Source organism: Pteronotus mesoamericanus, unplaced genomic scaffold (assembly GCF_021234165.1).
Source record: "Pteronotus mesoamericanus isolate MK-2021 breed Mesoamerican mustached bat unplaced genomic scaffold, CSHL_Meso_final contig_657, whole genome shotgun sequence".
Lineage (NCBI taxonomy): Eukaryota > Metazoa > Chordata > Mammalia > Chiroptera > Mormoopidae > Pteronotus > Pteronotus mesoamericanus.
Window position 1 is genome coordinate 7,946,987 of NW_026555229.1, and position 24,185 is coordinate 7,971,171.

General features: G+C 38.4%; 1 protein-coding gene across 1 annotated transcript in view; it reads left to right on the forward strand.

Annotated features, from left to right (window-relative positions):
- The window catches only part of SORCS3 (sortilin related VPS10 domain containing receptor 3), a 535,770-nt gene that overhangs the window by 277,166 nt on the left and 234,419 nt on the right, over window positions 1-24,185 (forward strand). The window contains exon 4 of the mRNA XM_054581475.1: window positions 7,028-7,186. Coding sequence (XP_054437450.1) covers window positions 7,028-7,186 — 159 coding nt within the window. The remainder of the gene's footprint in view (window positions 1-7,027; window positions 7,187-24,185) is intronic.

Consider the following 24,185-nt stretch of genomic DNA (forward strand, 5'->3'; position numbering starts at 1 on the left):
TTTTTCTTGTTGTTTAGTTGTTTTTGTGCTATTTTTTTTTCTGATTGGCCTTCTGATTGCTGCTTTATTGGTGATGCTTATGTTAATTCTGAAGGATGAGTAGATATAATAGGTTGGGATGGAAAGGTGGGAAGTTTAATCTTGACAAAGAGAGTGGCAAATATAAATTGAAGTAGGTAAAAGAGACATGCATATTAATATAAATATGCATCAATGCCCTGTCTCTAAAATGAATATATAATTTAAATATTTTCTCCATAATAGTATGCACATATATTATTGTATGCACAATAGTATGCATAACAGCATATATGCATACATATACACAATATATAAAATGTATATATAATATATATGATATATATGAAGTATATATGAAGTGTATATATAGGTGTATATATATATGAAGATGTATATATATGATGACAAGGTTTCTCAACAACAGCATAATTGACATTATGTGTTAGGTAATTCTTTGTTGGTGGTGCTGTCCTGTGCACTGTAATGTGTTTAGCAACATCCCTGGCCTCTACCCAGTAGGTGCCAATAAATACCCCTCTTCTCCCAGATGTGACAATTAAAATGTCTCCATATATTGCTAAATGTCTCCTGGGGGGCAACCCCTCCCATCACCCCAGTTGAATATCACTGCTATAAGAGGAGATATTAAATAGATAAATAGATCGATGGGGGGGGTTGATTGGTGGATGCTGCTATATTGTAACACTGTGATTGAAAGCCTTATCTATAACAGGCTCTATTTGTGTGTAAGTCAATATTCAACAACATATCAATTATCTCAGTAGGTTTAGGGGTCAGCCTAAAGAACATCTGTCTTTTAATCTTTGTAAGCTTATATTGTTATTATTGTTATTTGTTATTGAGTACAAGTTGTGCTAAGGGTCTCCCATTAAGACTCAGTTATAAAGTAAATTACAGTATTTCTCCTTTTCTGTTCAGAGGAAGTATGTTTACAACTATTCTGAGACTGTTTTCAAAGCATTGGACTAAAATTTGTTTGCTTTGCATTTCTGGTCTCTCCAGCAGACTGAGGGACTGAGAAACCTTTAGTCACCCTGATTTTATAAATTGCACACAGAAGAGAAATAGAGGGTGAGAACTGAATAAAGTGACATATTCATCAGTGATATTATAGCACCAGCAGCAGGAAAGAGGGTATTCTAGAAAAATTTCTGGGGGAGATTTTGATACTTCCAGCGTTAGTTTTGACTGGTTTAGACACAAGTAAATTTAGAGGCTTTGAAGTTGTAAATTGACTCACACATCCCCCTGCTCGGTTCTTAATCTCTTTGTGTGTCCTTTGCAATTTGCAATAAACCATCAAAATCAGGGCCACTATTGTTCCACTTTCCCAGGGATTTTCTGCTTAAAGCATTGCAAAATTAAAAAAAAATGGCATCTGTATGTTGGTACACTCTAAAACTTGTTTATCTCTAATGCGAGATACAGATAATTCATGTTTAGTAAATGATCACATACACAGAGACTGGTTTTATGAGGTTCTCACTCCTAAGGTAGTGATTAGTTTCTTCATGGATTGGAGCTTCCCATTGAAGAGATGAGAGCGGTCATTCTAAGTGGCAATTGTATAGTATTTGACAAATTGACACAATTACCTACTGATTGGTGTTCATTTTGGCAATGTTGATATTTGCTAATAGAGTGTATTTTTCTTAAATTATTATCCGGGATGTAAAATGTCGGAAAAGTAAATGTAAAATGTATTCCGCCCCCCACCCTTCCATTTTTTAAAATTGTGTTAACGACATCAAATAATGTGAAATCTATACCCCTTTATCAAAGTTTTCCAATTGTACAGTACAGTATTGTTAACAATCAGAACAATATTGTACAGCAGATCTCTAGAATTTTATCACCTTGTATGACTGAAGCTTTATATTGTTAATTTTTAATTATACAATTGGCTTTATTAAATGATTCATTGATTGGGAAGCATCTCATCTAGCAAGTAGAGAGGTTTTTAAGGGCAGAAAGGTGGTGAACAAAGGAAATTATGAGCAATTGAAGCATTTTTTTGGGCGAGGTCACCCTCCTAAGGGGAATGAATGGAAAGGATCTGTCGGGAGACTGCCTCCTAGTGCTGACCGGGAAATTCCATGTTGGCTGGTTAGAGGCCACATTTCTGGGGAAGGCTGAGGCTGTGATTAGGTCGGTATTAAGTCTTGGTTTGCTAACATAGGTCCTTAACACAAGTGACTCCATTTTGGGCCTGTTGTCCCTTTTTTAATAATACCCATTGAATAGCAACTCCTCTTTTCCCTCACCACCCATCCCTTTTGTTTTATTTCCCCAAACTCAGGAATAATGGGAACCAAGAGGGAGGCAAATAACCTCCAAGTCACTTTTATTTGTCTCCAACCTGCTGGGCATTGCTTCTGACTGCAGTTGTGCTCTTATCCTGGGTGATTTAAAGATAAATGTTAATATTTATTTAGCAGTTACGGACCTGTGCTGAGCTCGTTTCATCATTATCTCATTTAATTATCTCAGCAGAATTGTGAGTTCCATACAATTATTATCTGCATTTTTAATAGATGAGATAGTAGGTTAGGAAAATTGAATAATATTCTCAACATTTACACATTAAATGGCAGACTGAGGACTTGAACACAAGGCACTTGTCCCCAGCGTCTATATACCACTAATGATGGCTGAACCAGATTTGAAATACTCCTCTTTCATGACATGTATATGCTCACTGCAGTTCTGTGTCAGGAAAAGCTGGATAAACAATCAAAGCAAAATGAAGCAGAAGAAAAACAAAACAAAACAAAAATCTCCAGTGGGAACTCTTTCCTGTTCATATTGTCAAAATCATGTAAATGCAGAACTCACAGGCACGGCCGTAGGTTCTATTGCTACATACCTGTAGTTAAAAATGGAAAGGCAAGGGTTGTAAATTTCTTGGTTTCTGCAGAAACAAGTGATCATAACGTTAACACGAGCCATGTGACTACTTCATGAATTCAGTCACAGATAGTTAATTTGCGTACATTTTTAAAATTCAGTTTTAAATATTTTAAGAAAAAGTGGGTACTTTGCATTTTGGCACAGTCCTCACCACTTTGTGTCTGGCTTTACCTGCTCTACTCACTATGTATCTCTTTTGCCGTGTTAGGCATTTGTGTATGAAATTCCCACTTAGCAACAGAAATGTGAATGGAATGGGATGTTTTTCTTAATATCTTTAGTATTTTAATATACAATACACATTTTTATCTTGAGGCAACTTCTGATGAGGCATTTTCTCCCTTATTATATCTATGTTAATATCATGGTCTCCTTCTTTTCCTTCTTTCTTTTTTGAGCATGAACATTATTTTTTTTGGTTGGGGGTGGATTCCTATTTATTTAATTCTTCTGTCTTCTTTGCTGGGGGTAGATATTCATCAAAGAAGGAAAGGGAATTTTTTTTTGTTTGGTGGAATCCTCAGAGATTTTTTAAAAAGAGAGATGAAGACCTGCTTCTCTGACTTCTCCTTGTCCCTTGGTAAAGATATGGCTTCAGCGTCCAGTAAAGTGTTAGCGTGTATAGGGGGAGGTGGCAGCATTTGAATTGATCAGAGGAGGTCAAAGACAATTTGCTTTTCTCCTGTGAGCCTCAGTTTCCTTATCTGTAAATACGAGTAACGATAACACATAATTCACACACAGTTCTAATAAAATATCCAGTAAAGTGCCCAACACTGTAGAAATCCTGCACATGTAGGTTGCTATTCTCCTTCCATTAGTTCTTTTCAGAAACGAGGACTGAGTACAGACACTGCCAGTGGTATCAAAGTATATACAAGCATTTCTGATGAGAATGTCAAGGAAAGGTTGCAATAAAAATGTACTCTTGCCAACAAAAGCTCCCTAAAACCACCACACACAATGTCAATATGCCTTATATCTAAATCATTTCTGTGTGCATGCTTGCACATATATGCTGCATCTGTGTCCATGTAAGCACACATGTGCACACATGGATGTGGCATTTGTGTGCAGATTGCTGTGTTTGTGCATGCAAGTGTGGGTGTGTGTGTGTGCAGAAAGAAATAGGGCTGGAGGAAGAAGATACATTGCACAAGATACTTGATGGTAACCCTTATTTAGTGTATTGTAACTCATGGCATATAAAATAAAGTTTGTTTATGACATCGGTCTTATCTTCTAATTAAAATCATAGGCATGCAGCTTCTCTATACCTGCCTAAAATAAGCAGTTTAATTTCTCTGCACCAGGGGAAAAATTATTTCATTGCCTTGTTATGTAGCCGATCAGTACATGGTGTGAAGTAAGCAGGGGTGATTATGAAAGCCTCATTCTTACCCTGTGTATTTGTTCTCTCATGCCCTGCCAGAGCATGAATGCATCCTCTGAGGTTTCCTCAAGGGCAGCCAGGGTGCTTTTCCCGGTTATCCTCACCCCATCACAGTGCTGAAGAAGGAGAAATTTATTCTATCTCTGAATAACCCATCTGAGAGCTTTCCCCTAGATGAGCTATGTCCAGCCGGTACATCACAGCCCACTGGTGCGCTGCAGGGGTTTTTAAAACATGCAACACCTGATTATTTAGTCAGGGACACTGACCTCCTTTCCCTTAGACTGTCAAATAAAAAAAATGGCAACAGCCAACAGAACAATAGCTTTCCAGTATGGATGAATCAAAATTGTACCTATTTTTTGTGAAATGGGCAACAAAAAAAATATTCATTTTTTTCCTGTGCTGTAGAATTTTAGTAATTAGTTTATATGTGCCATGAGATGAAAAAGGTTGAAAATCGCTGCCCTAGATTATTTGCACGTGCATGAAAAAATTATACAATACATCCATTTCTTAAAAATTTGCTGATAATAATAATTTATTTCAATAAAGCCAAAGCAAGTATTTGAGAAAGAGAATGTAAACTGGTCTTAGAAGCTGCAAAGGAATAAAAGAAAAAAAAAGCTATGAATGCTGGCAGTTAAAAGGATTGAGTTTCTTTTAAAGCTTACTTTATAATACTAATATATGCTATGCTAACATTTTAACAATCCTACTATTTAGTAGTTTTATTTTATAAGATATAAAAATGTTTTCTGCTTTGTTATAGACTTTGGGCACTGTGAATCAGACTATGTGTAGAAGTAGCCCCAACAACTGGTAGCAGATTAGTCAAAAACAGGAAAGCTACAAGGGGAAATAAGCTCACTTACTTATTTGGTCACTCAGCAAACGTTAGGAACTCAAAGGAATTGGGTTGAGGTGGATAAAAATGGTCGAAAGTGCTGTGCTGCTAATGAAGCTAGAGACATAAGCAGGGGGCAGATTATGCCAGGCTAGTTTAAAGATTTTAGAATATAGGAGGATAAATGATAAGCCATTGAATGATTTTAAGTAGGGGAGTATCAGAAGCAAATTTGTATTATAGAAAGATTGTTCTGGACACAGTGTACAGAGTGAATTGCAGGGAACAAGGCAGGCACAGTGAGATTGGCTAGCGATGCTTTACAGCAATCTGGTACAGAGAAGATCACATTTTGGACTAAGGCGATACAGTGGGCAGGGAGCGAATGGATCTGATTTCAAGGTACTTAGTAGGTGAAATGCACAGAACTTTAGAGATAAACTTTAGAATGTAAGTGGAGAAGCAGAGTTAAGAGTGAATCTCAGGCTTTTGGCTTCACATGAATGATAGAAACATTTCCTAAACCAAACAGGAAATACTGGGGGAATCAGAGGGCTGGGACGAGGCACATTGTGGGGCATGTTGAGTGTGAGGTGTCTGGGTAACATCCAAATAGAAGAATCTGCCAAGAAGCTAAGTTTTCAAGTCTGACACTGAGAGGAGACCTTAGTTTGAGATTTAATTTATGAGCTGTCCTCAGAAAGATGGTAATTGAGGAAAAGAAAAATAAAAGTGGAAGAGGTCACTGAGAACCAGTTTGTTGAGTGAGAAGAGAATGAGGTCAAAGCTGAGGGCTGAGAGATTGTCATATTATAAGGATAACAGAAAGTTGAATATTCAAAAGAGATGAAAAGAAAGACCAAATATGTTGCTATACATGTCCCTGGCAGAGAATGCTTCAAGAAGGATGGGATTCCCAGGAGTTCAACTAAAAGAAAAGTGAATGCCTGACTACTGGATTTAAATACTGAAAAGACAATGATACCTTTAGTGGGACCAATGTCACTGAATTACTACAAGTAGTAGCCAAATTGCACTTACTGGAGGGGGCTTTTCAATAAACACCAAAAGGTAAATAGTAATCATAGCTATCACTTGTCAAGAATATTCATTATACTGGGCACTCAAAGCCAATTTGGGTATCATCAGGTTCAATTATTACTGTGGAAACCACGGCCTCTAGAAGTTAAGTCATTTTCCAAGGTGATACAATATGAAAAGAGAAATGTTGAGATTTGAGCATATTTCCTTTGATGTCAAAGCCTTTATACTATGCCATTCTATCTGGCTTGGGGATGACAGATTTTCTTGGGCAGTAGACCTTGCCTCGAGGTCCTTTGGGGATATGTGCTTTGGAAATTATAGAGAACAAAGGGAACATGAAGCCACTTAAATAAATTGAATCACTAAAACAATTCAGAAAGAACAAAACAAACATGAGATTATAGGGGATCCTTTTCATGAGTAAAAAGCAATAAAAGCAATAGTTTGATGTACAGTGACATAGAAAATTGAGCAGGGAGAAGGGAGAGAGGTATGATGCTTCAAGTCAGGGGACAGAGGACCATAAGCATATGCTCCCAATACTTAAAAGAGAGACACCCCAAAATGAAGTCTCATTTGTATGCAAACCTAACCTTACACAATATTTCAGCTCAATTCCATAATGAAGGACTAAATTGGTAAAAAAGACCAATATTTTATATGGCTCCCAGATGCCCCTTTCTGTGTAGTGATATACAAATACAGGTGGCTTAATATTTATGCTTTAATTTCTTGTGCTTATTCTCTCCTGCTAACTCTATGTATGTTTTCTCCTCTCTCCTTTTTTTCAGATCATGCTGCTTAGTGATCCTGAAATGGAGAGCAGCATATTGATCAGCTCAGATGAAGGGGCAACCTATCAGAAATACCGACTCACCTTCTATATCCAGAGTCTGCTCTTTCATCCCAAGCAGGAGGATTGGGTGCTGGCCTACAGTCTGGACCAAAAGGTGAACAAACGCTGTTTTCACATCTTGTCACCTGGATACCACTTGGTGCAAAGCACTTGTTTATTCCATCTGAATTTCGGAGGGGGTTCAGTGGCATTTCATTGTTCCAAATGAGTTGCTTTTGTCTTTAGCAACTAACTTTCCTGTCTACTCTCTAGTACCAAAATACATAGAAGGTGTCTTTCACTTATTGGCAATGCTTTTTATTATTTCATAGGTTCAAGATGGCTTTCTCTATAACTTGACTCATTTGGCCTTTACCCTGTGAAATAAATAGGAAATGTGTATTCATAATAATTTTATGGTGACTGTAGTAAACAGAGATGTTCAAATGCACCCAGCTAGTAGCTGGAGGAGTCCAGATCTGAATGCACATTTTTAGATTGCAAGCCTAGGGTGTATTATATCACACCATGCTGCCTTGATTTGATAAAATTTGAACACACTGTTGATCTGAGTTTAGCAAAGAAAGCAAGTCTTTAAACATGTCTTTTTTTGTTATTTTCTATAAGTACATTCAAGATATAGTGGGCCAATAAGTCCTCCTTTTTGAGTTCCACCTCCGTATATTCCGGTTGTGTACTTGACCTTGTCTCTTATAGTTTCAAAAGCCTCTTGATTCAACATATTCCAAAAATGAACTTCTGATTTTACCCCAACGTAGCTGGTTCTCTGCCAGTACTTCCAAATTGTGTCCATTTAGTTATGACAGTCAGACACTTAGGAGGCGTCCTTAATACTTCCTTGTAGTCCTAACCCAGCACCTCTATTTCTAACTATCTCTTGATTCCATGAGCTTCTTTCTATTACCACTGCCATGCAAACATAAGTTAATGCTCTCATTTGAATTATTGCCAGAGCCTCTTCCAGTGTATTCATACTATTACCTGAACAATGTATTTCCCAAATTTAGATCTTATGACTTATTGCCTTTGTTAAAACTTCATTATCATTTTCTCATTGCTCATAGGAAAAACGACAACAGTCCTCAGTAAGATCTGTCAGCACCTACTTGGTCTGGTCCCTCCTTCTCCCTCTTGACTTGCTGTTATCACTTCCACTCACCCCAGCTGTCTCCCCTGCTCCATTTCCTGGGCCTGGAATCTTCTTCCCTAAGGGAAACCTCATCCCTGCCAGATCTCAGATCGAGGATCACTTCCTCAGGATGTTTTCCCTAAATCTCTTGACAAAGTCCTTGATGTTCTTTCTTACAGCACGGTGAGAAAGAACACTGATACCCCTTGACAGTACTGTCATGGGTGATATTTTTATAATGATTTATATCATTTTTGGATTATCTGCATTCTTCACTAAATTGAAAACTCCAGGAATGCAGGGCCATCTCTGTTTTTACTTACTGTTGTAGCCTCAGACACTAGCACAGTGCCTGGGACTTAGTAAGTGCTCAGTAATTATTTGATAAGTGGCCAAATTAGTAAAAGGATGCATAAATGCTATGGTAACAAACCCTCTATGGTTGATCAACCGATACTTCAGAAAGTAGACTGCAGGTGATTTTTCTTCATATCTCCTGCCATCTCCATAACCTTAGGACAGTGCTTGATTTCAAACTATAATATAACAATGTTGTGGAATCAATCAATAAAAGGAAATAGAAAATTCCGAGCACTGTCATGAATAGAGAGATCCACAGAATAACCTTGGTTGAAACAGCTTCTTCTCTTTATTTTCCCTTAAATCCTGAGATAGTTGCTTCTCACTGTATATTTGAATATGGGATTGTAAATATGAGTGAGTATGTGTGTGTATGTATACGCATGTGTGATGTCAGCACCTTTAAACAATAATTTCAACATAACCTTTATCTCTCTCATTAACGGAGCCTCAAGGTAGGTGTCAGGCACTTAATGCAATCCCCTAAGGACAACCACATGACATTTGCAGAGCAAAAGCTATTGCAAATACATTCCTTTTCATGGCATCAAATGGATATTGTATAAAAGGCTTAGCCAAAAGTCAGATAGTCTGTGAGTTTAGATGCTTAGTATATTCAGGAATTTTGAGGCTATGTCAAAAAAAATAAATTACTTGGATTGTTAAATGGCTAGATGGTAATTTAGAAGCTCAGAACTTGTGAATCATGTTTTTATTTATACAGAGACAAGTTATCAATAGATTAGAGGCAACAGACATCTCATGACAGGTTGATAAACCAAATGCAATGTGCCTTGTGTGTATCTAGAAGGAGTATCCTTTCTCTCCATCACCACAGCACTGAGAACGTTTGCGGCATTGCTCAAGAAGTACTTACCCTTGTAGGTAAAATGCATTCAAAATATTTTCAGACCTGGTGGCTGCTTTTTTACTTAGTAAAAAATATTTGGAAATGTGACAGTGGTGTTGATGGATTTTCCTAAACACACTGTACATTTCTGGACAGATTATTCCTCAGGCACTGTTTCTTGTTGTCATCTTTTGTGTAAAGTGGCTGACTACTCTTCAGGCCCATAAAGTTCCTAACTGGTGCCCTGTCATTCTTTTGAATAGATGGTGTGAGGAGGCAGATGATGCCCCTGGCAACATTTGCAGAGATGACATAAAACACCTAGACCCAGTCATCCACGTTGCAGAAGTTTTTCTTTATTTTGGGGTAATTTATCGGTTTAGAGTCAAGGAGAATGATGCTATAGAGCAGCAAATGAAGATGTAAGGGTAGTTGAGCTTGATATACAATTGTCTTATTTCAGACTGAAGCTTTCTCTGATGTGCTTGCGTTGAGGCAGCTGGTTTCTTCCAGAGAAAATGAAAAGTGCTAGTGTTAAGGTAACTGCAGCATCAAAGGGAGATGTTTGTGGTGAGGAGTGAATCAATGTTTTCATTATTGTGCCTTTGATGAAATGCACTAGCGATTTCTTTAGAATTGGTAAGGCTGTCTCCTTCTGTTGTATGTATTACAAAAGACCTAATTGAATGATATTTTAAAGGGACCATATTCAATTGCTTTACCTCCAAATTGCTACCTCAAAGCAGCAGGAGGCCTTCCAGGAGATTTCACTTGGTAAAAGCGCTGCTGGAGAACTAAGGTGATACCTTCTGGATAGAACAAAATTGTACTTAAAAATTGAGAGATGGACACAGTGCTGTGTTAGCTGAGGTGCCTTGTGGCAACTTTTGAGTCAACTGGGAAACATGGCGACTTTGCACTGATTAAGGCCAGGTTATGGGTTAAGGTCATCCGAGCCTTCCAACTTCCAAAGCTGCGAAGGGGTGGGGAGGTAGGGGGCAAATGCACCTTGCACTTGACCCTGTTGGAGGGCCATAATACCTCCTCTGATGTGTTCCAATATAGCAAAGTCCTTTCTGTTTCCTGTTCAGCTTGACTTGGGCTTTTGACCAAGTCCTTTCATTCTGACCATCCTATGAGAGTCCCAATTCCTGCCAATTTCTGTGCCAGCTTCTGCATTTCGATATAAAAGGACTCAGTACTTAGCAAAGACAAGAGATTCTTTTTTGGGAAAGAATCGTTGGATCTTTGGAGATGCTTTATAGGAATTTTGTGATTAAAAAACAACCAGCAAAAGTAATAGGTTGTGGTTGACCAAATTGGAAATTAAAACAAACAAACAAACAAACAAAAAGCCAAAATAACCCTCCTCTGCTCCCCTCATTTGCCCTATGCTCCTTTCCTCACCAAACCTCTAGAAACATCTTTTGAGGGCTGAATGTTTACCAGTCATTTGAGAGGCAGGATTCTTTTTTGTTTTCATCAGACTCTTTCTTTCTTCGCCGATGACTGAAACAGCTTACCTTGTGATGCTTTGGATTAGCTGGAGGGCTCAATCTTCTTACTAAAACTGAGAATTTTTGAAAGATTTCGAGGACATTGAAATCCTCTAAATAGATAGGTGTTGTTCTTATCATAGAAAGCTGGATGTTTAAACATCCCTCATTTTGACAAGAGACTCTGCAGGGGTTTTTTGTTTTTTTTTTCAATGGGCATGTGCTCATGTATTCACAGATACATCCATTGTGGCACAGGAGGCTTTCCACGGGAGATGGAGGACTGAACATGGTTATTTTTCTATGTGAGAGGTGGGATTGCAAAGCTCTTTATCATCATTCCTCTTCTTGGCAAAATGAAACTTTAACAAATACAGCTGGTTTTGGAGATCAGTGATGAAGAATTCAGTGGGATTTCAGATTCTATTGTTTTTCAGACCCTCCTGCGCTAAACTGATCTGGAATCTCCAGTAATTTCTACATAAAAACCACTTTCTGAAGCACTAATACTTTAATGATAGGTTGCTGTTACAGTGGTTGGAGAGGTGCGTGTGCAGCTATGGTTTTGTTTTGTTTTGTTTTTTTGGTCATCTTTTACCGGCCAAGTTCAATAGCAGCTGACAGATTGACGAGCTAAGATTGACAAGTTAAGAAGCTGTGCAAGTTTAGGCATGGTCACTGGCAAAACAGGGTCTCCTGTGGAGGAGATGATGGTGGCTGCACACGGGCTTTGCCGGTTGGGTCCTGCGGGGGCTGCCCCAGCACGCACGCTCAGGGCCCTGGTGGGTTAGAGCATATCTGGAGTGGGGAAGGCCTGAAAATTGAAGAGGAAGTTTAAAACCCGTGCTTTTGAAATCCTGGATAAATATGAAGCTGTTCCTTTCACTTAAATTCTCATATAAACCCTCAGATTAGAAATGTAATTGTATTCAGAGCCGCCAGGATTAGCAGGTGATGATAATTTTCCTCAGTAGCTATTGGCAGAAGCATGTGTCCTGTCTCCCCACCTGGTGGGGATTAACTAGGGGTGACCATGGTTTTGAAGCTTATCCCTCATGGAATAAGAGTAGGACTGAAGGGCACTTTTTGTATTTAAAGAAAAACAGTGCATTTTCTTTAAGTCCTCTCCTGTGCCTGTAAAACGATTTGCGTATCATTTAAGAGGAAAAAAAATCAATAGCCCCACTCACCTATGACAAGCTGACTGCATTTACCGTGCCTCATCAATACAGTAGAGACGTGCTACTTCTATCACCATAGAAACACCAGTTTCTGTGAGGCCACTTTCCTGTAGGTGAAAACAAAAATAGTGGACCAAGAATGGTGCTATTTTTTTTATTTAGAAGTTGGAACAAACACTGTATTATTCTCATGTTACCGTTAATCTGTTTGAGCTGGGTTCTGAATGAAATAACTGGTTTAATGTACCCCATTAACTTGCATTCAGTGAGGGCAGTGCAGTAAGGATCTCCACCCTTGGCAACATTGCTCATAAGAACATTAGCTCAAAGGAACACAATTGCTTCAGCAAAATTGTGGATCTGATGGCCTTTGTCATAGGAAAAAGCAAGCCTGCTTTTTCCCTATCATATCTCAGGTTTTCTGTTCCCTGCCTTTACCTGCTAGGTGTCCATTTTGGTCATCTGACACATTTCTTTTAGGGAGAAGAACATTTGCTAAAATAATGGAAGATGCTATACACACACACACACACGTATTGAGAAGGGTACTCAGGTACCTTTTTCTGATATCTTTCTCAAAACAGTTATGCCCTAATGGTAGAAATTCAGCCATGGTGGTATTTTGGTGAAGGACGTGACTACAGCTACTGGTGGGCAAGGAGGTGGAAAAATGCAGCTTCATAGCAACTTCCTGTGTTCTCCTCTACCTGCTTCCTATATGGAGTGACCTTGTCTTCACACATGGACTCAGGGATTTTTCTGCTTGTTTTTTTTCTTTTGTAAGCCTTTCTGGTTCTTGATCTTGTCTATCTGACCTGAACATATCTTCTATCCTCATTCCATTCTCTGTCTCCATCTTGACCACTCATCCTGGTATGATAGCCAGATGTTTTCAAAGTCAGGGTCAGTCTTTAAACCTTTTATTTTTTTAAAAAGATTTTATCTATTTATTTCTAGAGAGAGGGGAATGTAGGGAGAAAGAGAAGGAGAGAAACATCAATGTGTGGTTACCTCTCATGTGCCCCCCACTGTGGGCCTGGCCCTCAACCCAAACATGTGCCCTGACTGGGAATTGAACTGGTGACCCTTTCGTTCACAGGCCAGCACTCAATCCACTGAGCCACACCAGCAGGGCTAAATCTTTTAAATTAGAGTGTGATATACATATATAAAGTGCACATTTTATTAGCTCAGTTAATTTTCATAAACAGAATGCACCTATGAAACCAGCATCCTCATCGAGAAGCACAACATGGTTGGTATCCCAGAATACCCTTTGTGTACTTTTCTAGTAGTTATCTTCCACACCCAGTGGGGGCGCTACCAGTCAGGGTCATAATTAATTTCATGACAATGATTGATGACCAGCTAAACTGGTGAAGGAATAGACAGAAGATGGACTCTTTGGAAGAAATGTTGGAAGATAGCAATTGAGGTAAATGACAGAGAAGGAAGATTTTTAAAAATCTTAACATTGGAAGATTAGACTAAAGCAAAGGAAAACATTTATTAATATTGAGTAAGCACAAGTAATCCAGAGAATTCACAAGGGAATTTTAAAAATGCTCATTTCAAACTACTTTAAAAGTTTCAATTTTTAAAAATATGCTTCTTTCTGTGAAATAAAGAAAATACCCAATGCTGGCAAAGTTGTGGTGAAACTCATATTCTGAAATAGTACTGATGGCTGTCCAGGTAAGGTTTTCTTCCTGGAAAACACCTTGGTGGGGCATATCAGAAGATACGGATGTATTCATAACTTTGATCCAAAGGTTCAGTTACTCCACTTCGTAATTGTACCAGTGGAAGAATAGCATAAAGTTTTAGGTATAATGATGTTTATGAAAGTGATTCATAATAGGAAACACTGGATAGAAACTTAGTGAATTCCCCACATAAGGGCCTTTAAATCATAGTATGTACATTGGCCAGAATATTGTGTAGCCATTAAAATGGTAGTCATGATGGCCATGTAGCAACGTCGACATACATTAATACCTGTTTAGCACATACAGGGTGGGGCACAAGTAGGTTTGCAGTTGTTTGTATGGAAAAACTACAATAAGTAATACATGATAGTACAAGAATAAACTCTGTTTCGTGTACTCACAACTGTAGACCTACTTTTGCTCCACCCTGTGTATGTCTCCTATCACATGCATAATACAGGGTCTGGCAGAAGTAAGGCTTGCTTGAGTGGGATTGGTATGGTAATAATATGAGTGTAATAATTTATAGTTTTAATTTGAACATTTCACCTAACATGTCATATGGTGTGCTTGAAAGAGATATTGTTGTGTTATAGAATTACATTCTTATGACTCTGTAATAAAAGATTTTGTAACAAAAAAGAGGCATTATTTGTGTTGGTCCCTGTATATATAAATCTGTGCATAAAATACATTAAATAAAGTTGTACTTTTTGAATACAGGTATACAAAAAAATAAAATAAGATGAAGGAAAAGAGGAAGCAAAGTGGGAAGGAAGGAGAAAAATTTCAAAGAGAATCAAAGGAAATATTCCCAAATATTATCTGGGTTCACGGATAAGATGATGAAATTATGTTTATGGATTTTTTTCCATATCATTTGTTTTCCAAATTTTTCTATTCTTTCATTAGATTACTTTTATAATTAAAAAATTCTGAAAAGTAATCTACCTTGAACAGCTTATGTTCTGTCCTAATTATACGGCAATGCTCTTTAAAAAGGTTCTAGGTGTTAATAGCATCAATTTAGGTAAAATCATTTCAAATTATTATTTAAATACCTTTTCAAGAGTCAGTGTGGTGTAGAGGAAAATTTCCCTGAACTAGAAATACATTGAGCCTGAGGCTTCTCTTTTTTTTCACCTTGGCTTTTGACTAAGGTCCCTGCCAAACTGTGAAACTCCACAAATTATTTTTTTCTCCCAACAAAAAGTGTACTCTCGCTGGATATAACTTCAATATATATTATTTACAACTCAGCTATAGATACAGAGTTTATTATTTAGAAGCACCCACTATAGATATATGTTGAGAAAGTTATTTATTCTGGTAGTTTTCAGGTGAATTTTGCAGCTATATCCAAAATTGAATTAGTATTTAGTTATTTGATTTGACAGCTGTAATGGAAACGGATACTCTGCAGCCAACAGGTATAGACACATGCAGGGAATTGAGGTTTGCACCCAGTAGCTTTTACGCTCCCTGTGTTATGTTATACACTGTTGGATGTACGAGTATAGGTGCTTCTCAGAAATGGAGGTATATGTCCTTAAGTGTCTCCTGGGTATGGGCACTAACAGGTGCTTTTATATCCATTATTACATTGAACCCTCACAGGAACCTGCAAGGCGGTTATTATTTTTCTGAGTTATAGGTGTGACTCTTGAAGGCGATATTAAGTTGCTCAGAGTCACAAAACGAGTGAGGGGCTGAGGCTACTCTCTATAGGAAGCCTGGCAGAAGTCCCCCAACTCCCTTTGGACCACCGTGCCTCACTCTCCCTAGGAGGTCGGCAGACTTTCCTTATGGGCCCTTTTATCCTGAACACCAGCCCCGGAGAGCACTCCACAGCCAGCCATGAAGAGACCAGACCTTCAAATGAATGCTGAGGTTATTCTGTCAGTCTCTCAGCTGACGACACTTTATGGGGTGGGACTTGAAGGAGGGAAGTCATCAAACTGTTTACTGATGGATGATAGGCCATAGGACTAATTAATTCTGCTTCAGGCAGAAAATAAATAACAAGGCGGTTGTGTTTTTACAGTTTGTGTCTTGTTTTGTTCACTTTTCCCATTAATTTGTTCCAACATTTGGTTAATACATAGATTAAACCAAAGTGTTTGCCATTTAGATAGGTAATACTATGATCTGAAGTTTTTAAGGAAGCTTATGGAGACAACATCTTTAATATGGTAATGAAGATGGAAGTTGAAATCATTTAACTTCATTTTCAAATCATGAATATGTATTATACTTTAAATGAAAAGAAGGGCTAAAACAGATATAGTGTTTGTTCAATTTGCTAAAGAGAAGACAATTTGTCAAGATTTTTCCCCCAAAACTCAAGCAATATGCAAATATAGGAAAATCAGACCCCCATGTTAATTCCATGGCATGATGAATATTTTTATAATCCTAATTAGTACCAGTCATTTACTCTAGCAATTTTCCCCAATCTAGCCAATTTGAAATTAAAATAGATGCCTTGATTACAAAACTCATTAGCAAAGAAGCACCCTTCCCACTAACCAGTTCACTTAAAATGCACAAACTGAATGAAGTGTGGGACACTTGTGTTCTCAATTGGCGTAAGTGAAGTGCGTCTTAATTGGAAGCATTGTGAAGTATTTGTTTTGCTGCATGTTTCATTGCGGTATAATATATGATTCATTAAATGTAACAAAAGCAACTTTTAAATGGTTTAATTAAGCCAAGTTGGTGCACTTGGTAATTTTTATGAAGTCAAATGTCACAATTGTTTGCATTTGAAGTTCTGATGGGTATTAATGTCAGAAACACGAAGTCTCACTCTGCATCTATCACTCCAGTTATGAAAAGAATGGCAGGTTCAATGTGAGAGGGGAAAATTCAATTATAGAACATTGACTTCTTACTTATAAGTGCCCACATGCATATTGTCCGTGTGCATTTGGATGTGGAAACTCCAGAACTGCCTGATTTATGGCTGGGAAGACGGGAAAGCCTGAGGATTAGAGTGAAACCAAAGGAGAAAAACAGTTGGGGATTTTTCTCTTTGTAATTTCTTTTTTAATTTTCTTTTTTTAATCAAGGGAGGAAGTAGTGGGTGGAGAGAAACTCTATCCAATATATTTTCATCTACTGAAAAGAGCAATAGTGATGGTAGCAGTGCAGATTGATGTTCTGTCTAAGCCGAATGTGGTGGGAGTGAGAGGAGGGGGGATTGGCTCCAGACCAGGGAAATGCTATAAATGGGGCCTCCGCAGAAGTCCTGAATCAGGGCCAGAGAGCAAGGTGTTCAAGGCTGCTTTTTCTGTAGAAGAGTCTGCAGAATGAGCTGCCACAGTGGCAGGTCTGTAGGCACATGGCACTGTTGCATCGATGTTTGTTCTCAGTGTGATCCAGCTGTCAGCTGTGACCTTACATTTATAGACTATTTCAACCGTACATCCATGGTGTTGCAAAACTCAGCCATGTTGCTGATTTCGATGAGGAATCTCATTTTAACAGACACTGTTCATGTCCTGCTCATATCCATTTGGTATTTCCACTGTAGTATGCTCCCTCTGACTTCTAATTGCTGGGATTTGCATTTCTTTGCTGGAAGGCTTTCTCCACACCCTGTAGAGGCTACTTCACTCCTCTGCACAGCATGTTGTAGAAGGGCCAGCGAATTAACACGTGGGAGCAGCGCTTAGCCAATGATCAGCAGAATTTGGTGTATAGATACCCCGGTTCCCTTGCATCTCATGTGGGACAAGTCTGAGGCATGTGGTTTACACTTTTTCCCCCCCAGAATTTCCCAATGGGATTAAGCTCCAGTTGCTCACAGAGTCAGCTGGCTTTGCAACCTACCATACACTGACTGCTTTCCATTGCCTGGGCCATTTTTCTTCTATATCATCTCCCAAATGAACTACTTAATTCTCATTTCAGTGTCTGCTCCTGGGAGAACTCTTCCCCACTATACCAAGCATTTTGAGGTTTAGGTGGTGATAGCTGAAGATATACGGGGTCAAGGACTGGGATCATAGCACATACGTCTTTACCCAGAAAGTCCCCTTTGCCATTTCTGTGTTCCTAGTCTGTCCTGGGCCACGCCACCCTCTGATTTTCCTCAGTGTTGTAAGATGAATAATGCCTTCTCTCTGAAAGATGTCTACCGCCAAATCCCCAGAGCCTATGAATATGTTTCCCTACAGGGCAAGAGGGATTTGGCAGATACGATTAAGACTCTTGGGATGGGAGAAGTAGACTGGATACCCAGGTGTGCCCAGTGTAACCACAGGGTTACAGAAAGAGAAGCAGGCAGGAAAGGAAGAGACAGGACGTGGAGATGATGTGACCGTGGAAAGAGGTGGGCGTGATGCTTTTTGAGGATGGGGCCATGAGGTAAGGACTGCAGGCAGCCTCCAGAGGTGGGAAAAGGCAAGGAGAAGTATTCTGCCCTGGGGCCTCCAGAAAGAAGGCAGCTCTGCTGCCACCCTGATTTTAACCCCCTAAGAATGATTTTGGACCTCTGACTTCCAGGACTGTCAACTAATCAATTCATGAAAGCCACTAATTTGTGGTAATTTGTTATAGCCGTGATGGGAAACTAAAAACACTCACTGATTCCCCTCCCCCAGCTTCAATGGATCTTCTGTTTGACAGCAGCCAAAATCCTTCACTGTCTGCACCTGCTTCTACGAACCCAGGCATCCACCGACCCAGACCCACGCCATCCAGGCTGTACCTTTGACATCTCTCTACACTGATCCATGCAGTTCTGACATAAGAGGAATTCCTCCTGAGAGAGATTCTTGCGAAAAATAAGGCTTGTTGTCTTGTTATATATTCTTAGTTTGCTAAGGCTCCTGTACAAAGTACCACAGACTGATTGGCTTAACTAATGTAAACATAAGGTCTCATAGTTCTGAAAGCTCGGGGTCTGACATTAAGGTGTTGGCAGGCTTGGTTTCTCCAGAGACCTCTCTCCTTGGCTTGTAGATGCTGTCTGTTTCCTGCATCTTCCCATGGGATCTTCCTTCTGTGAATCTGCCCTGAATCCCTTTTCTTAAAAGGATATACCAGTCAGACTGCATTAGGGCCCACCCTAATAACTTTATTTTAACCTCAAATGCTTCAAATACCCTGTCTTCAAAAACAGTCACATTCTGAGGGACTATGGATTAGAACCTTCAACATACGGGTTTGTGGGGACATAATTCAGCCCTTAACATATTGCATATTGCATATATGCATGTCAATGTTTCTGAGTGATGAAAGTCTTGTTCTTTGTGTCTGGACTTCCTATGTGAGGAAGGAGTAGGAGTCTCTTCTTCCTGTAGCCCAAGGGGCTCCTGAGGCAGGTGGAATGGAACCAACCCCCAGAGCGGATTTGCAATGGCAGTGGGAAGTAAGGAAGTGCAGGTGGGGCCAATCCCTGAGATGGAAACCAGATCCGGTGAGAGATCCTGAGACTGGCCAGCAAGGTTTCAAACTGGTGTTTGGCCTTGACCCTGAGTAAGGCTAGGGAATCTTGAGGGCACAAGAGACAAGATGGTGCCTGGGCCATGGAGATCACTGGGAAGAACTCTGAGGAAACAGAATCTGAAAGAAATCTCAGGTGGAAACTTAGGTTTTAGAATCATGACTATTTGCTTGTGTAAGCTAGATCTGTTTGGTTTGGTTTTGGTGCTTTATTTTTGTTCTCTCTTTGCATTTGAAAGTGTGACTAGATCTAAGATGTGCCTGAAGTAACAGAAAGAGGTTTGGAGGATCTGAATGTGTTATAAATTTTAAAATTCATCATTGGCTTCCCCATAGCTTGGAGGATAACATTAGCTCAGCACATAGTTTGTCTAACTTTCTATCCCTGTTCCCCTTCCCTGATGCACCAGGGAGTGAAGGCATCCTCCTGCTTTGCCCTAAAATGCCTTAGCACATGCTTTTCCCTCTGGGAGTCCTTTACCCCTTCTTCATCTGGCTAGTCCTGTTTATCTTCCACAACCCAATGCAAGTGCTTTCCCTAGACAAACGTATCTATGGAAACAGAATTAAACTTAAGATTTTGAAGAAAAATCTAGAAAGAAGCTACTTTCATGTTCATGTATGGAAAAGCTTTTTATTTTGGAAGTACATAAGGGTGGAGGGACCAAAATTCCTGTGTTTAAGACATCCAAAGGTCTTACGTTGTCCCTGGACAAGGGATAAAGAGGACCTGGATGAAGGTAATAATTGTGGAGTCAAGAAGAAAGGGGACAATGTATAGAGTGTAGAGGCAGACTCTGTAACTGTGTAGAAGTCACAGAAAGAAACGGTGCCTGACAACCCCAACCATGACAAGAGCCGAAAGTGCACCATTGATCTAACAGTCCAAGCGCCTGCAAAAATATCTAAGGCCAAAGGCTGTGCCTACAGGGTTTCTTTGCTGATGAAGGAGATGCTTGTCTCTCAGAAGTCCCAAGTGAGAGAGGGGAGGCCCTGGTAGGTGCTGCCACCAAGGTGTGCCATAGAGGGGACAATGGCTTTTCCTTTGTGGTTGCTTTTTCCTTTAGCTGCTTTTCTGACACTTTGCCCTGTGCCTCCCTTGGCTGAGCTGAGCAGTAGCTGTCTGATTGTTATTGAAACAAGGCTTTTAAAAATGGAGACTTTTTAATTTGAAGTGCTTGGTAGAGATAGGAGAAGTGGTAATCCAGAAGCTTTGTAATAAGCAGCTGGGGAATGAGTGAGGGGAAAAAAAATGTATTCGCTCCTTTCTTCAAATGTGACTGTTGTATTAATATTAGGTTGAATGTTTTCATAATTAAGATGCTGAAAGATGGCTGAGGAATCCGCTCTCTCCTGCATCTGTGTGGATGGATTCTGGAACCTTCTAGTCTAGAGGCTCCAGCCCCAAAGGGAGCTTTCAAGTTTCACTAGCAGATCATTACTCATGATATAATCTGTCTCCCTTAGGTTTATACAATCTCTTTCCTTTATTTGATGCTCAAAATGCCAGTTTAATAACCGATCAGGTACAAAGCTGATATTATTCATGTATTCATTATAGGTATCACAACTTGATTGTTAAAAATAACTGAAAACTATGCCACAACAATTGTCTTTTTTTCTCCCAGGTAACTTACTAACAGATATGAGAGTGTAATATATTCTAACAAAGATTCATGTTTTAAAATACTAAATTTTTTTCTCAAATGACTATTGACACAGGGAATAGGAAAATGAAGAAAAGAAGCCTAGAGAGCAAAAATAATTTCTTACCTTTTAGTATATGTCATGGGATATATCAACAGTCTGCTTTTTATTACCCAGGTCTCAGGTCAAAGATATTATATTCAGCAAATACTTACTGAGTATTTACTAGTACCAGGACCTAGGGATGAAATAATGGAGGATTTTGATACTATCTCTGCTCTCTTGAGAAGAGAAACACTGGTTAAATAACTAATTGAGGCCATTTGTATGGAGTGCTATCACGTACAATTCTAGATTTTTATGATAGCATATATTAGGGAGAAGAGCTGACCTAGCTTAAAAAATGTTTGCTGTAACGAATATATTGGAGAGTTGAAATACTCTCATGGAGTTAAACATCTGTAAGTGCTCACACGTATTTTTAAAATAAACTTAAGGTCACTCCATGAGTTGCCTTCAGATTTTTGCAAACAACTTTATTGAAGTATAATTGATATTCAATAGCTACATGAATTAAAGTATACAAATGTGTTAAGTTTTGACAGGGAACAAGTTTCCTTGTGCTCCTTTGTAATTTCCTCCTTTCATACTTCTTCATCCCCCCAACATATTCACATCTGGGGATTTGCTTACTGTCACCATAGGGTAGTTTTCATTTTGTGTAATTTTATGTAAAAGGAATCATGCAGCATATATTCTGTTTTTGCATGGCTTTTTTTCTCTTATAATTACTTTGGGATTCATCCGTCATGTTGCTGAGTGTATCAACAGTTTATTTTTATTTTTTGGCTGGATAGTATTTTATTATATGTATATATCAAAATTGGTTTATACGTTCACCTGTTAATGAACATTTGGGTTGAATCTAGGTTTGGCTAATACAAATAAAAATGCTATATCATTCCTATACAAATTTTGTATGGATATATGCTTTTATTTCTCTTGGGCAAGTACCTCATAGTGAAAGGACTGGATGACATGGCAGATGTAGCTTTAACATTTTAAGGAAATGCCAACCTGTTTTCCAAAGTGGTTGTACTATTCCACATTTCCACCAGTAGTACATGAGTTATAGTTGCTCCATGTCCTTACCAGTGCTTGCAAAGGTCAGTCTTTTCCATTTGATAATTTAACACATGTATAGTTGTATCACATTGTAGTTTTAATTTTAATTTTTAGTGACTAAGAATGTTGTAAGTGCCTTTTAATGTGCTTGTTTGCTATATATATATAGGGTCTAGTAGAAGTAAGGATTGCTTGAGTGTGGTTGGTAGGTTAATAATAAGAAGTAAGGCTTGCTTGAGTGTGGTATGGTTGGTAGTTTTAATTTGAACATTTCACCAAAAATGTCATATGGTGTGCTTGAGTGTGATATTTTTATGTTACAGAATTACATGCTTATGATTTTGTAAGAAAAGATTTTATAATAAAAAAGGGGCATTATTTGTGCTAGACCCTGTATTTTCTTTGGTGAAGTTTCTGAGCAAAAATTTTCCCCATTTAAAAATTGGATTGTTTTGGTCTTATTATTGAGTGTTGAGAATCTTTCTATATTCTGGATAGAAGTCTTTTAACAGCCATGTGACTTGCAGATACTTTCTCCCAAACTGTAGCTTGCATTTTCATTTTAAATGCCTGTCATTGGAGACAAGTTCCTAATTTCAATGAAGGATAATTTGTTAATTATTTATTTTTGGATCATTCTTTCGGCATCATATCTAAGAACTCTTTGCCTAAGTCAAGGTAATGAGTATGTTCTCCTCTGCTTTTTAAAAATGTTTTATAGCTGTAAGTTTTAGACATGATCCATTTTTGGTTACATTTGTATATGGTGTGAGATATGAGTCAAAGTTTATTATCATTGAATATCTTCATTGAATTGTCTTTGTACCTTTGTCGAAAATCAACTGCCTGTATACATGCAGGTTTACTTCTGGATGCTATTTCATTCATTTTTCTTTTTTGACACTAATGTCATATTGTCTTGATTATTGTAGTTTTATAATAACTCTGAAAGCCGGAGAGTAAGTCTTCCAAGTTCTTCATTATCAAAGTTGCATTTCCATACGAATTTGAGAATCAGCTTGCCAATTTCTACCCTTTAAAGAAGCCTTCTGGAATTTTGATTAAGATTACATAAAGTCTATAGATCATTTTGAGGAGAACTGACATTTTCGGAACGCCATGTTCTGGTCCACGGCCACTTTATATCTCCATTTATCTAGGTTTCAGCAATGCTTTATAGGTTTTAGTTTATAGATCTTGCACCTCTTTTGTGAGACTTGTTCCTAACATTTTATACATACGATTTTTAAAAATAGTATTAAAATTCAATTTCCAGTGCTTTGTTAGTAGTTTCTGCGACTGATTTTGATAGAACCTTTTACCCACTAAAGCAGAATACACATTCTCAAGTGCATGTAGAACATTTACCTAGATCAGCCATATTCTGGTCTTTTGTGACTGAGTACACTTATTGTGACTCTTCACCTGTAAAATGGAACTATTTTGACTAGGTTCAGAGAGATATGAATATTATGTAAAGTATGAAAAATATTTCAAAGTCATAGAAACAAGAATTAATACTGTAAAAAACATCCTTACTACCAAAATATCACTTTAAAATGTCAAGTAAGTACAAAGTTTAAAGAGGTAAAACCTTAGGAGTTCAATGGAGGGAGAGTCATCCAGTGTGTATGGAAGGTAAAAATATACTGGCTTTGTTTGAGGGGGAGTTTGTTCCTGGAAAAGCGTCAGATTAGCCCATGGAGAAGATATTCAAGGCAATGTAAACAGTCTAAGTAAACTTGTGCAGGTAGGGAAAAGGGGTTGTGGCTAAAGTCAGCAAGTAGTTTAGTTTTGGTGGAGCACAGAAAACATGATTGGGGATAATCAGGAAGCTGGTCTGAGGTCAGCCAGTGGGGGATTTTGGGTGTTAGTCAGTCTAGGGAGTTTGGGCTTAATTATGTAGATTGTAAATTATTTCTTTACTATTTAATGTGGTCCACGTGGGGGTTGGGGACAGTCTATGTTGAAATAATAAAGGCTATTTGAATAAGTCATTTCTTTAAATGACCTAGCCATTCAAAACCCAAAGAGAATCTTCAAGTTTGCCTCTCAATTTTATGTGAACCTCTGATTTGTTTCAGAATTTCAGATGTGAATGTTTCTTTTGACCTGAGACTTGACCGTTTCATCAATGATTTTATT